The sequence below is a fragment of the Pelodiscus sinensis genome, chromosome 8, assembly GCF_049634645.1.
Source record: "Pelodiscus sinensis isolate JC-2024 chromosome 8, ASM4963464v1, whole genome shotgun sequence".
Lineage (NCBI taxonomy): Eukaryota > Metazoa > Chordata > Testudines > Trionychidae > Pelodiscus > Pelodiscus sinensis.
The window spans coordinates 17,287,464-17,300,766 of record NC_134718.1 but is presented as its reverse complement, the minus strand read 5'-3'; the positions used below and the strand labels follow the sequence as shown (position 1 = coordinate 17,300,766).

Here is a 13,303-nt window from a genome sequence, read left to right as displayed (position 1 = left end):
TACAAAAAAATAAATTATAAGTACCCCAGTACCTACAGTTTTCAGACACACAGGTTTTTTTTGTTCCATTGCAACACATTTGTTTAAACAACTTAATCGTAGTCAGACGGACGATGACATTTTTGGGTATAAAAAGTACAAAAATAAGAAAGTGCTGTAAAACTTAAAACAAAAATTCAATTTTCTCCAAATGTCAGTTGTGTTGATGATCCCCTCAGACTTCTCTCGAGTACCCCAAGGGTACTCGTACCACTGGTTGAGAAACACTGAGCTAGATAATGGAGACTTGGATAAACAACATTCCATTGTAGGTATTTTTATTTATTCACCAAAATGTACAAACTAAAGATTCTTTGGCTTTAGGTTATTATTTTCAGTGATCTGAATGGCAATGCTGAGATCTCCTTTTTCATTTGAACGGTGAAACACTAAGGCCTACATTGACAAAGGTACTCAATTTAGTGACAGTTACTGACTCTAATTTCATCATTTTCTAGACACGGAAAGGTGACTGGATGGTGTAGTAGAAATGGGCTCGCTTGATTAATCTATTAGGTTTAAAATTTTGTTTTTTATGTAGTCCCCTTAAGGTTTTTTTAAAAAGAAAATTTCATAAGAAGAAAGTAGAGATGTAAATACCTTAGGAAGCTGGAAAAAGCAGCAATGAATGCATTGATGCAGATCCCACAATCAGCCAGTGCAACACTGAGAACCAGGAAGTTACTGGGAGTTCGGAGCTCTTTGATTTTGTGAAAAGAAATGATTGTCAAGCCATTCAGACAGAACCCAAGCAGAGCTGAAAAACATCATCATTTTGGCTAGAATCAACTGAAATGGGAAACACAATGAATACCACTGTTTTCTGTAATGAGACAGACATAATTGCTATGAAAATATATACACAATGAACAATTGGTGACCCATAAAGTATTCCCAGAGTCGTCAACACAAATAAGTAACAAAAGGGTTTTCAAGGGAAGAAGACATGGATGACAAAAGAAGCCATCTCCAGCGTCATTGGCATGATTGCTCGTATGAAGCACAAACAATTTTCATACATATTTCTGTATTTCACTCTTTCTTCTCTAAGAGCAGATTTTTGTAACCAGGTTCAACATAGAAATTCCTGAGCCAGAGATAAAGAGACAGTTTTAGGGGGACCAGCCATTGACAGACATATTGACAAACATAAAAGATCCTCAATTGTGCCTCACATTATATTTGGCTTCTCTCTAAGATTAACCTTGACAGAGCCTTAATTGTGTCAGCTCAATTTTGTTTATGCCTGTCCTCAATGGATTATATATGGAAAGGAATAATCTAATTTTAAAAAAATCACTGGTGGATTTCAAAACCAAGCTATTCTGTTTCCTAAGAGGTTGGCTTCTGGACAAGCAAGACAATCGGAGCTATCAATCAGGAAAGATAGGTTACAACTTTCTTTGAAATCAATTCCTTACAAAGTTTAAACTCAGAAGTTGGATGCGGGCAAATCAAAGAGCTTTTTACTGCCCTCTCAAATTAGCTTGATTTTTTTTCTTACAATGATATGGTTGTTTCCTGACTTGACGCTGCTCGTATTAAAATTTCAAATAGCAGATGCCACCAAATGTAACTGAGACAATATATAGTAGACCTTTCTTTTTTCTTTCCTAAAGAGAAATGGAGCAGCACTTAAAAATCTGTATGGAATAACACTTAAAAATCCTTATTAACCTGACTCCTTAAAATAGTAAACTTTCACCAATTGTGTCACAGTGCTATTGTAGAGACTGGAGATTTCTGCATTGTAAGCAATCCCTGTTCTAGTTCAATTATCCTAATCAATGGTGGCATAAATTTACTAAAAGTAATCCTTAAATCTATATTCTGCTACAAATTAGATACAAAAGTATTTCAGAAAAGAAATATATACAATGCTCTTTTGCTTGATCTATAACAATAGCCAGGGGAGAATTTGAATTCTCCTGCATCCCTCAGTTTTCCCCACAGCAGCTTACCTTCCACCAACAAGACAGTGCCAAAACCAACCATCTCTAATTCAGTGAAGCCTACAGGCAGAGGATGTGAAGTAACCATATTTGCAATGGTAACACTGACTAGCCCAAGGTTTATGTCTTTCAAGCAAAACTTGTCAGCTTTTTTCATGTATCAGAAGCCCAAAGCAGCTTTCTTCCTAATGGGCTAGTTCTGGTGCACACTCAGACACATGATGTTAAAAAAAAAAGCTTTGAGTTTTGAAACACTGCAATTCTGTCCAATTAGTGATGTGAATGAAAACAGACACATTCTCCATCCTTTCTGCTAAAGGGATTGGCAAACCGCAGCTCGGAAAAAAAAAGAGGGCTTCATTGCACTTACAACAACATCTTTGTAAAGATATTAACCCTTTCTTATTTAAAATTATGGAGTTTTATAACTGATTATACGCATTTCATTTTTTTCTCCAGGAAGACAATAACTGTAAAATAATACTTCAAGATACCTTAGTGACCTGTAAAGCAACCAAGGACTCAGTCTAAAACAGTGTACTGTATAAAAATTCTGAGGTATCACACCTTCATAGAATTGTAGGGCTAGAAGGGACGTTGAGAGGTCATCTAATCCAGTCCCCTGAATTCAAGGCAGGACTAAGTATTGCCTAGAGCATCCCAGACAGGTGTTTTTCTAACTTGCTCTTAAAAATCTCCAATGCCAGAGATTCCACAAGCCCCTTGAACAATTTATTCCAATGCTTAACCACCTTGATATTTAGGAAGCTTTTCCTAATGTCCAACCTAAACAGCCCTTGCTGCAATTTACACCCATTGCTTCTTTTCCTATCTTCAGAGATTAAACAAAACAACTTTTCTCCCCCCTCCTTGTAACAACTGCTTATAATTTCAAGACTGTTATAATGTCCCCTCACGGTCTTCTCCTTTCCAGTCTAAACAAATCCAGTTTTTTTTCAGTCTTCTCTTATAGGTCACGTTTTCTAAAACTTTAATAATTTTGTTGCTCTTCTTTGGACCTTCACCAATTTGTCAACATCTTTCCTGACACGTGGTGCTCAGAACTGGACACGATACTCTAGATGAGGCCTAATCAGCATGGAGTAGAGCAGAAGAATTACTATTTGTGTCTTGCTTACAACATTCTTGCTATTACATTAAAGAACTGTGTTTGCTTTTTTTTGCAACAGGGTTACACCGTTGATTCATATTTAACTTGTGATCCACTATGATCCTGAGATTCCTTTCTGCAGGCCCCTCTTTTCAGTTGTGTTTACTCTAATAAATGGTATCAGATTAGATCTTAATTTTTAAAAAATCTCCAGCATTTTAAAAGGTCTATTTGAAGGTGTATTTTCATAGAATTTGTATTTTGTTTGAGTTTCAGTCACAAAGTGGATTGCACGGAGTAATACAGACATACAGTATTCTCTTTCTGTATGTGTGTTTTATTACAGATTTATCACAAGAATGGTGAAAATGAATTTGCATTGCTGTGGAGAGCTCTGATTTATGCAGCATCTACCATGGTGAAACCTTCAGAGAGGTAGCCGAGTTGGTCTGTAATCGGAAAAACTTAGAAAACAATGAATAGTCCTGCAGCACCTTAAAGACTAACAAAACATGTAGATGGTATCATGAACTTTTGATCTGAACTTTTAATGCTTCATTCATCTGAAGAAGAGGGTTGTACCCACGAAAGCTCATGATCCCATCTACGGCTGTGTCTAGACTGGCAAATTTTTCCGCAAAATCATCTGATTTTGCAGAAAAACTTGCCAGCTGTCTACACTGGCTGTTTGAATTTCCGCAAGAACACTGACGATCTCATGTAAGATCGTCAGTGTTCTTGCGGAAATACTGTGCTGCTCCCGTTCGGGCAAAAGCCCTCTTGCGCAAATCATTTGTGCAAGAGGGCCAGTGTAAACAGCACAGTACTGTTTTCTGCAAAAAAGCCCCGATCGCGAAAATGGCGATCGGGGCTTTTTTGCGGAAAACTGCGTCTAGATTGGCCACGGACGCTTTTCCGCAAACAGTGCTATTGTGGAAAAGTATCCTGCCAATCTAGATGCGCTTTTCCGAAAATGCTTTTAACGGAAAAGTTTTCCGTTAAAAGCATTTCCAGAAAATCATGCCTGCGTAGACGTAGTCTACATGTTTTGTTAGTCTTTAAGGTGCTGAAGGACTATTTGTTTTATTTAAGTTTTTCATGGTGAAACCATTAATGGTATATAGATCAAATTGAAACCCTAGGTTGAAACCCACAGATTGAGGAACCAACTTTAGGCAATTTGTTAGATACATACGCATGTGTACTTACTACTATGGCAGTAGCTTAACTGTTAAAACTACTGACTTGTTAATTTAGCAACCATCTTAAGATAATTAAGGTGTTAACTTGGAATTGAAGAAAAAAATATAATAAATAGGGACAAGCAGTCACTGATAAAATAAGAGCTAACCCACATCTTTTCCCAGAACTGGAATCAAACACTTCTGAGGGGGGTCATGAAATATTTCTAATGTTTGTACATCCCTTCACTTTTTGGTTCAAAGCAGACTCCAAAACCTAATCCCTTGAGTGTACACAGAAAAGACTGAGAGAGTGCTAGCCAGAAGAGACCTGTCCTCTGAAACCCTATCACTGGAGCATGAGCAGAAAGCAAAGGCTACTGTAGGCCAGAAGAAAAAAACATGCATTCTGTCCCCTATTCCAGATTACAAAGTGCAGGAAGAATCCAGTCCTATGGTCAGGTTGGGTGGGTGGATATATTTCTGATTCAAAGGCAGGGGAACCTCATGGGTTTGACTGCTCTCTCTTTGCCAATACTTGCTTCTGGAATATTGGTTCCTTTTTTTCCTCCCCACATTCCCTGAGAATGGGCTACAAAACAAAGGATCTTTTTTCCTTGATGGCACTTATAGTTGGTCTCAGAATCTCAGACCCAGTGCACAGCTCTAGGAGGGAGATGAGAATGGGACCCAAAAGCGAGAGGCCTGCACAGCTGCCTGCTTTCCATGGGTTGAAGTTGGCTCCGAACAAGGCCAGCAGACAGCATTTGGGGATGCTCAGATGAATAGTTTTCAATGGACCCCAAAATACATATTGACTATTTACTTATGGTCAGAAGAAACTATACATGTTCTCATAGGAGCAGCCCAACAGAGCTTCTTGGCTAAGTTACATTAGTTGAGTCTGTTTTACCAGGAGTCCAGTTGCTAACAATGTTCCAGCTTTTGGGTCTCATGCAGCTATGCTTCTGTTCTCTACCAAAAAGCTATTCATTTCAATTACATCACATTCGTTTGAATCTATTGTAAGTTATAAGGCTAAATTTTGACTTCTCTGATTTTAAAATGTCCACCCGATCAAACAAAACATGAATACTAAATGTTAGCTTGGTATCCTGAACCAGTTCAGCAACCCTTCCCCAGGGAAAATTAAAATAACACTTAAAATCAATACAAAAAAACTAGCATTCCCTCTACCCATAGTTGATTTCTTCCTAAAAAGGCAAAATACAAGCACTGGCTCTCTAAGCAATGTAGTTACATGTACAGAAGAGTTCTGCTTTTCAAGCAACCTCCACCCCACCCATCCTCTTATTTTAATCACCAGAACTACTGATATGTAGCCATAGAAACCAGAGCCACCCTGAAGTCTATGTTGCTATATTGGAAATGCTTCTCTTTGCTCCAATTTTGTATTGTTTTTTGAAAACCCCCATTTTGCTAGACTTTCACAAATAACAATGGAGAAAGGATCTGATTCCTTAACACTCCCCCCTGCTTACCTTCCACCAGCAGGGCAGTGCCAATGCCAAACACCTCTAATTCAGTGAAGCCTTCAGGCAGAGGATATGAAGTGACCATACTTGCAATAATAATGCCACCTAGTTTGGGCTCTGTACCCCACCACCTAACAGTCTATCAGCCTTCTCCCTGGATTCCCCTTTACCAGTAACCCAAGTCAGCTTCCTTCTTAAAGGGCCAGTTCACGTGCAGACACATGCAAGTTATTATGTAAAAGCTTTGGGGTTTTAGTTGAACACTGCAATCCCTACAAGAATGCCATTAATGATGTGCATAAGAGCCCCCCCCTTCCACAAATCGTATTTGCAGACCTATTTGCAAAAGGAAATCATTCATTGCATTTACAACAAGGTCTTTGTAGAGACAGGATTAAGTACACTGTCCAGTTAATTCTGCAACACTGAAAAAGAATTAAATAGTCTGGAATGAAAGAATCAAATGCAATATATAATTGGGAAGTGAATTGAAAAACAAAGGGACAGTTATTGAATTTCTAATTAGGAAAAAACATACATGGGAATTCCTGGTGTGTATAGTTTTTCCCATTAAGTATTATTAAGAAATATGAAATGTATATTTTTGACAGCAGTGGCTCTAAATCTAATCCTTCCTCATCCTCTGCCCCCTTGTAACATGTTTTTAAATTCTATAGGATTACATTAAGATACATAACTATTCTAGAAAAAAAAGTATCTCACTGGCTCAGACCGAGTGAGGACAAGCACATGATAATTAATTCTTATAAACTAGGAACTCTATCTCGCAAACACACATTTGAGTCATTTTTTTTGAGTCTGTGGAGCTACTCACATGCATAACTTTATGCATGTATGAAGGTGTTTGCAAGAGTAGAGTCTTGGCATGATGGGCCAAACTTTGTGGAGTATGTGAAGCTTAAAAAGTGATTACCCTCTGCCTGACTCCTCTGCAATAATAAGTTATCCCACAGAGTCATTCCAGTAACTGCTCTTGTAGGCATTGTGCTGGTATTGGGAGTTCTGTCCTTTCAATTTCCTACTTGGTACAATTAACTGCTTAATATATTGCTTTGGAAAGTTGTGACACATACAATTGTCGTCACCCACTTTGATTGTTCTAGTGACACAAACAATAAGCATTTTTGAGACACTAACAGGCCAATATTTCCCTTTAGATTATGACCTTTGTAATGTTTCACAAACACATATGGAGGTCACCATTAAAGTCAATCACTTTGACATGTTACATGAGACACTGTCATTTTGCCCTATATTCGCACTAGGAAATAACTGATAATTGCTGAGTGATGTTTTTAATGGTGATCACTTTAGATGTTACATTTGTCTGCTCTTTTCTTTTCTTTTCTTTTCTTTTCTTTTCTTTTCTTTTCTTTTCTTTTCTTTTCTTTTCTTTTCTTTTCTTTTCTTTTCTTTTCTTTTCTTTTCTTTTCTTTTCTTTTCTTTTCTTTTCTTTTCTTTTCTTTTCTTTTCTTTTCCACTGCGGGTATGTCTAGTCTTCACCTCTCTGTCAACAGAGAGATGTAGATTGGGCACATCGAAATTGCTAATGAAGCAATGATTTAAATATCCTGCGCTTCATTAGCATAAACATGGCCGCCGCTTTTTTTTCGAAACAGGGCTTTTTCAAAACTCCCCCCCGGCAGTCTAGATGGGGATCTTTCAAAAAACAAACCCTTTTTCGAAAGATCCTGTATTGCTCAGAAAATGAGGTTTGCAGGATCTTTTGAAAATGGGTTTATTTTTCAAAAGATCCCTGTCTAGACTGCTGTTTTTTTTAAAAAGCTCCATTTCGAAAAAAAGTGGTGGCCATGTTTATGCTAATGAAGCACAGGATATATAAATCCCTGCTTCATTAGCAATTTCGACGCGCCTAATCTACATCTCTCTGTAGACAGAGAGGTGTAGTCTAGACACAGCCCCGCTACTGCAAGGACCTTCTGTCTAGTATATAGCCTCTATTAGCATGATACCTTACAGGCTTTTCACCCCTTTGGTGTAGGGAAGTACTGTAACCCCCATGGTACAGATGGGTATATGAGGCAAAGACATTCAAATGAATTGCTTTACTTTTATTTACTATGATTATACCCCACAACTAAGCATCATGAATGCTCAGCGATCTTCTACATATCAATAAAACATCCACTTATATTCACTCTCCATTTAAAAATACTTCACAAGTTTATTAATTTGTCTAGACTGTTGTAAGGGACAGAGAAAAAAATAGACTAGCAATGTTCCTTTTGCCAGATTTTCTTGTGGCCAGAATAGGACAAAATGTATACGTTGGCACATCAGCTGTAACAAAATATGCGTAGTGTGGCTAAGTTCTGGCTGTGTCCCTGGGTCCTGCACCCACTAGGTGGTTATTATATGTCTCAGGGGCTTGCTGTGACCCTATACGCTGCCTCTTGTGTTTCTCTAGAGGTCAGGATTATAGCTTATTGAGCCATTTTCATCATTGGCAAAGTCAATGAATGGGGGAGGGGGAGTTTCCTCTGTGATCCTGCACTTCCTTCTCCCAGAATTAGTTCTTTCTGTGGTGTGGGGAGGATGGGGGAACCTGGAACCACAGACCCTAGGCAGCAGCAATTGCTCAGGTTATCACTCTACCCCTTTTCTCTGGTATCTGATTGAATTTTTCCCTTCTCTAAAAACACACTTCCTCCTCTATCCATCCCTCTTCTCCTTCCCCCTTCCTTACCTAGAGGAAACCTTTTAAAGCAGCACTCCAGGCTTTAATTGGCGGCAGGTGCTTGATTAGCCTGCTCATTCAGGACAGCTAGTAAGTAGCTTCAGGTATCTGCCTGCCTTAATTACAGGGCAGCAGACTCTGGGACTTTATTCAGGGAATAGAAAACTGTTTATCCAGTGCCTTGTGTACCTGCCCTCCATTAGAGTGCAACAGCCACTGGGTGCGTCACAACGTCTGGGTGCGTCACAATGGCTACAAACACAGTGAAAAAGGTACACTACAAAATGGAACACTCAAATACAGGCATGAATTGTCTTTAAATAGTCAAAGCTGATTGACATATTTTATATTCATGGCAGACCTTAGTTAAACTGATATATGTTTATTTTTCTGTCTTTGTAATACTTTCTTCTGAATCAAGCTCAGCCAAATTGTCTTTCATTCATTTTATTGAAATTGCAACGTTTTGTGAAAGACCATCTCAGAATACAAGCCTGCTGGAAGTTAGTCACACAGACGAGCAGTAGCCTTGGCTCGAATTGGAAGTGCTCCATCTGATTTAACTTGGCCAGCTCAGTTGGCTATGATTTTCAAAGAGTGATTGGCGAAATGTTTTAGACAGTTTTCAGGCATGTGATCTGTAGTGGGAGCAGAGATGTAGAAAGATAATACTGCAGGGCAGATGGTACTAAGGTTAACAGTGTCAACCCTTTGAACGTGTTTGGAGCCTTTTAACAGTAATTCCATTCAAAATAACAATATCCTGAATGTGTGCGTCTAATCTAATTCCCTATCCCCTCAGCCTCCATCAAGACTTCTTTAGAGAAAGAAATAATAATGAACACAAGAACTTCAGGTCTAACAGTAGAAGAGGAGGCATATGAAGCCTTTGGAGTTGCAATTGTGAAGAACAGTTAACAGTCTTTCTGTCTCAAGAGCTTGTTCTCCCTGAGGGGCTATAAAGGGCAGAACAGCAGTGGTGACCATCCATGAGTAAAAATGAAGAGGATGGGGATGAAGGACTAACTGAGCCTGTCACAAAAAATCAAAGGTGCAAAAATCTTAGGTTAATTCTCCCCACCTTTTATGGATATGGAGCTTTTGGGCCATGCACAGTTCATGGTTGGTTGCTTCATTAGGTTTAATACATATCAGCTTGCACAGACATTTCTTCATGTGATATGGAAACAATCTGTATGAAAGAATTCATAGTTCCTAATACCTCTCTTCTCCCATGTGTAGGTATGGAATGGATAAAATGGTGTGAGTTATATAAGAAGTGATCTGACCTAAACATGCATCCATCCTGAGCACCAAGCTCAAAGGAAATGTACACTGAAGCTCTGAAATGCTCAGATTTTTCTCTTCATTTTTATACTTTTATAGATTACCAACATCTTTTAGGAGCTAGATATGCAGAAGTGGCCTGAAAAAGAGAGATTTTTCTCAGAACTCTCATTAGATAAGAAGTACAAATCTTATGAGGAAGCCCATTATACAGAATGAAAGGTTTTGGATAGTTCAGGAAAACTTCTGGATCGAAATGTTTGGATGTTTTTCTGCAGTTAATTTGAACTATAAAACGTCTAGAGGTTTTCCCTATACTAATGCAAGCAGCATGGTCACTGTTACCAGAGGCCCTAGGACCGACAAAAACAGAGAGTTCCTACTATTAGAAAAAAATCCATGCTGTTAGACATAACAATTATCGAGTTTAGGGCTGGATTAAGGCATAAGAAAATACCCAAGTCCCCCACTTTTGGAATAATGTGTTCACTTCAGAACAGCAGCTTTAAATTAAAATAATGTTTCTAGCCCAGGTGGTTATGAAGGGAACCTTAACACTGTGACCTGCACATTATGCTGAACACATTTTAGATACAGGGGCAGATATAGGGCAGGGCGAACGGGGCGGCCGCCCTGGGCCCTGCGCTTCAAAGAGCCCCGCGCATGCGCCGTGGCAAAGGGGGGCCCCGTGAAATTATGCTGCCCAGGGCCCCACAAAATGTTCATCTGCCTCTGTTTAGATACATATAAATGATAACTTTTTTGCATCAGATCTATATATGTATCACGCAGTAATTAAATATATTGTCAGCTCTACACAGAACAATAGAATTCAGAGCATTGCAGGACAGCTTCTGGTTGAAAAAGAAATCAGTGTTGTGGGGTCTGAATATAGTCTTATATTCTTTACATTACAGACCAGTCTTTGGACAGAGATGATCAGAAACAGCACACAAGCAATCCCTCCTTTCATGAATCACAACACCCATGACCAATTCCCAGGGAGTAACTGTGCCCCAACAGTGGCTTAGAGAGAGATTTTCTCCAGCTCACCTGATGACATTACATAAGAAAATGAACATACAGCATGTCTTCAAAGACAATATAAGACTTACAGGCTAAGAAAAAGAACTTTTAAGATTATATGAAACAAGGTCAGATGACAAAACAATATTTTACAAAATATCTGTCCTTTTGGGCCATGTACACCATGATTATTTGTCTCCCTGGCAACCCCACACATTTTATTTTGATACAAGGCACATTTTTTGGCCATTCCTTGAGTCACAATTCTCCCATCCCTGGATTTGTATAGCTCCCATTCAATGAAAGATATACTTGTAATTTAGTGGCAGGTAACTTGGATGATTGGTTTTTCCTCTTTTCTAAAGTAATATGGTCACCTCAGTTTCTCCCACCTACTCTCTATCGATGAGCTTTTTTCTCCTCTTGCAAACTACGAGTTAGTGGAAGTTAACATATTTCCTGTTGGCCCTTATTGTGACACCTTAAATGCATCTGACTGTTGGGAGGATTTGATAGAATTTATTTCATAAGCTGTGAAGTGTCTTTGTGTTTCCATTTCAGGTATCAAACGTTCGTTACAGCTTTTTACAGGGTTGCCTGATTTTTACATTCTGTTTTGTCTCTCTGGGTCAGAGTAATGAGTAAAGCTATGGCTACACTACAATTTAAGTGGACATAAATTATGTTGTTCAGGGGTATAAATTCTCCACTTCTCTAAACAACATAATTTATGCCAATTTAAGCATCCATGTAGACCAGTGGTTCTCAAGCTTTTGGCTTGTGATTCACCCTGCTCAATGCAGACATATCCACAGACCACCAGCCAACCACTCATGGTGACAAAGTGGGTGCAAGAGGCAGTTGGGGTGCAGGGTCTGGTGGGGAGGTGAGGTGCAGAAGTGAACTGAGGATGGGAGGGTCTGGGTAGGAGGGAGGGTATAGGAGTGTACTGAGGGCGTGGGGGTGGTGGTGTGGGAAGGAGGGATGAGAATGAAAGGGATGGCAGTGCTTACTGGCTCTGTGTTGCTTGCCGCTCCCAAGCACCACCCCCACTGCTCCCATTGGCTGTGATTCTGGCTAATGAGAGCAGCAAGAAAGCCTGTAGGGAAGTGGTTTCCTGTGCTGTCATTTCCCCAGCCAGGGGGAAGGGTGCAGCAGCACGATGAGCCACTCCCTCCCCACAAAAGCTGGGTCCCCACTGGGCTCCTCTTTCCCTACAGCGGGAAGCTAGTGCTGGCTCTTCAACACCTGGGGGGCCCCAGTCTCCCTGCTGCAGCGGGGGTGAGCCCCAAGACTGTGGCTCACCTGCAAGACAGTGGCAGATCACTAGTGGTCCGTGGACCACACTTTGCCAGTGGGAGAGCTTTTCTCACTAACACAGCTCCTGCTGCTCACAGGCGCTGGGGCAGTTCAGCTAATGGGAAAGCTTTCTTCCCATTGCTTAGGGGGGCTACATTAGACAGCCTCAAGCAGCACAGCTACAAGCTCTCTAGTGTGGCCATAGGCAACCTAAGCAAAATGCTCAAACTGAGCTCCCTTTTACATTAGAGAGTAGTAACACTTGTGCAGATCCAGCTGCATGGTATTATAAAATGGAATTAATGATGATGAAAACAAAGATTCTGAAATATCCTAATTGTATTTGTTGTCTTCTCTATTGTGAGAAACATTGGTGATGTATTGACTGTTGTCTGGATAGCCAAGTAATAAAAAGAGGATTAGAGTTTTTCAATACTTAACGCTGAAAAATTGGATTTCCAATTTCTGCTATGCTCTTTCCAGCTACTTTTAATATTGATGAAAGTTTTTTTCCCCTTCTGCCAAGTCTAATTAGTGTCAGAATAGAGTCTTTACCAGATGGAATCTCTCCATAAAATGGAAGCCTTGACTAGGAAGTTTCTTCCTGAACAAAGAAGAAAATAAAATAAAATAAAAAAAAGGTGAACCAGATATTTCAGAGGTACCTTTAAAGGCAATTTGCCAAATTGGAGCAAAAGAGAATGCCAAAGAATCAAAATGTTCTTTTCATTTATAGTCCCCTGCCTAAACAGGGTGAGCCTTAGAACTCATTATATAAGAGATAAAAGCAAACATAAATATCTCTTTTTAATACTCTAATGGATGCATTTACACAATGAGAATGTAGAAATCCCTAGAGTTAAAAAGGTGGAGAAATTAAATACGGCCGTTGAGGGAAGAACTGACTCAAAATCAGACAAAGACATGAGGGGAAATGTTATGCTGTAGTAAATTTCTACAATGTACTGTTAAAATTCTTAATGCCATTTATTCATAGAGGAGGAAATTTATATACATGGACAGAATCTGCACAAGGCCCTGGGCATCATTTAATTCCTACCCAAAGTCCTTTTACTGGATTATGAAATTCATTCTGGAGTAAATTTCACCCAGACAGAATCTTTATATAAAAAGTACTCCTGCTGTTGTGCTTTGAATATCACCTTTCTTCTTTGGTGTATCGGAGATGGTGG

At 39.4% G+C, this 13,303-nt stretch overlaps 1 protein-coding gene across 3 annotated transcripts in view; it reads right to left on the bottom strand.

Annotated features, from left to right (window-relative positions):
• The window catches only part of RGR (retinal G protein coupled receptor), a 29,364-nt gene extending 23,450 nt beyond the window's left edge, over nt 1–5,914 (bottom strand). Inside the window, exons 1-3 of one of the 3 annotated variants that reach the window (XM_075935770.1) lie at nt 5,786–5,914; nt 2,001–2,099; nt 640–796 (exon numbers count right to left, since the gene is read on the bottom strand). In XM_075935770.1, coding sequence (XP_075791885.1) covers nt 640–796; nt 2,001–2,099; nt 5,786–5,864 — 335 coding nt within the window. In that variant the 5' untranslated portion in view covers nt 5,865–5,914. Of the gene's footprint in view, nt 1–639; nt 797–2,000; nt 2,189–5,785 lie in introns of those variants that run through there. The other 2 variants (XM_006112388.4, XM_006112389.4) reach the window with 2 other exon arrangements.
• Nucleotides 5,915–13,303: the final 7,389 nt, after the last annotated feature.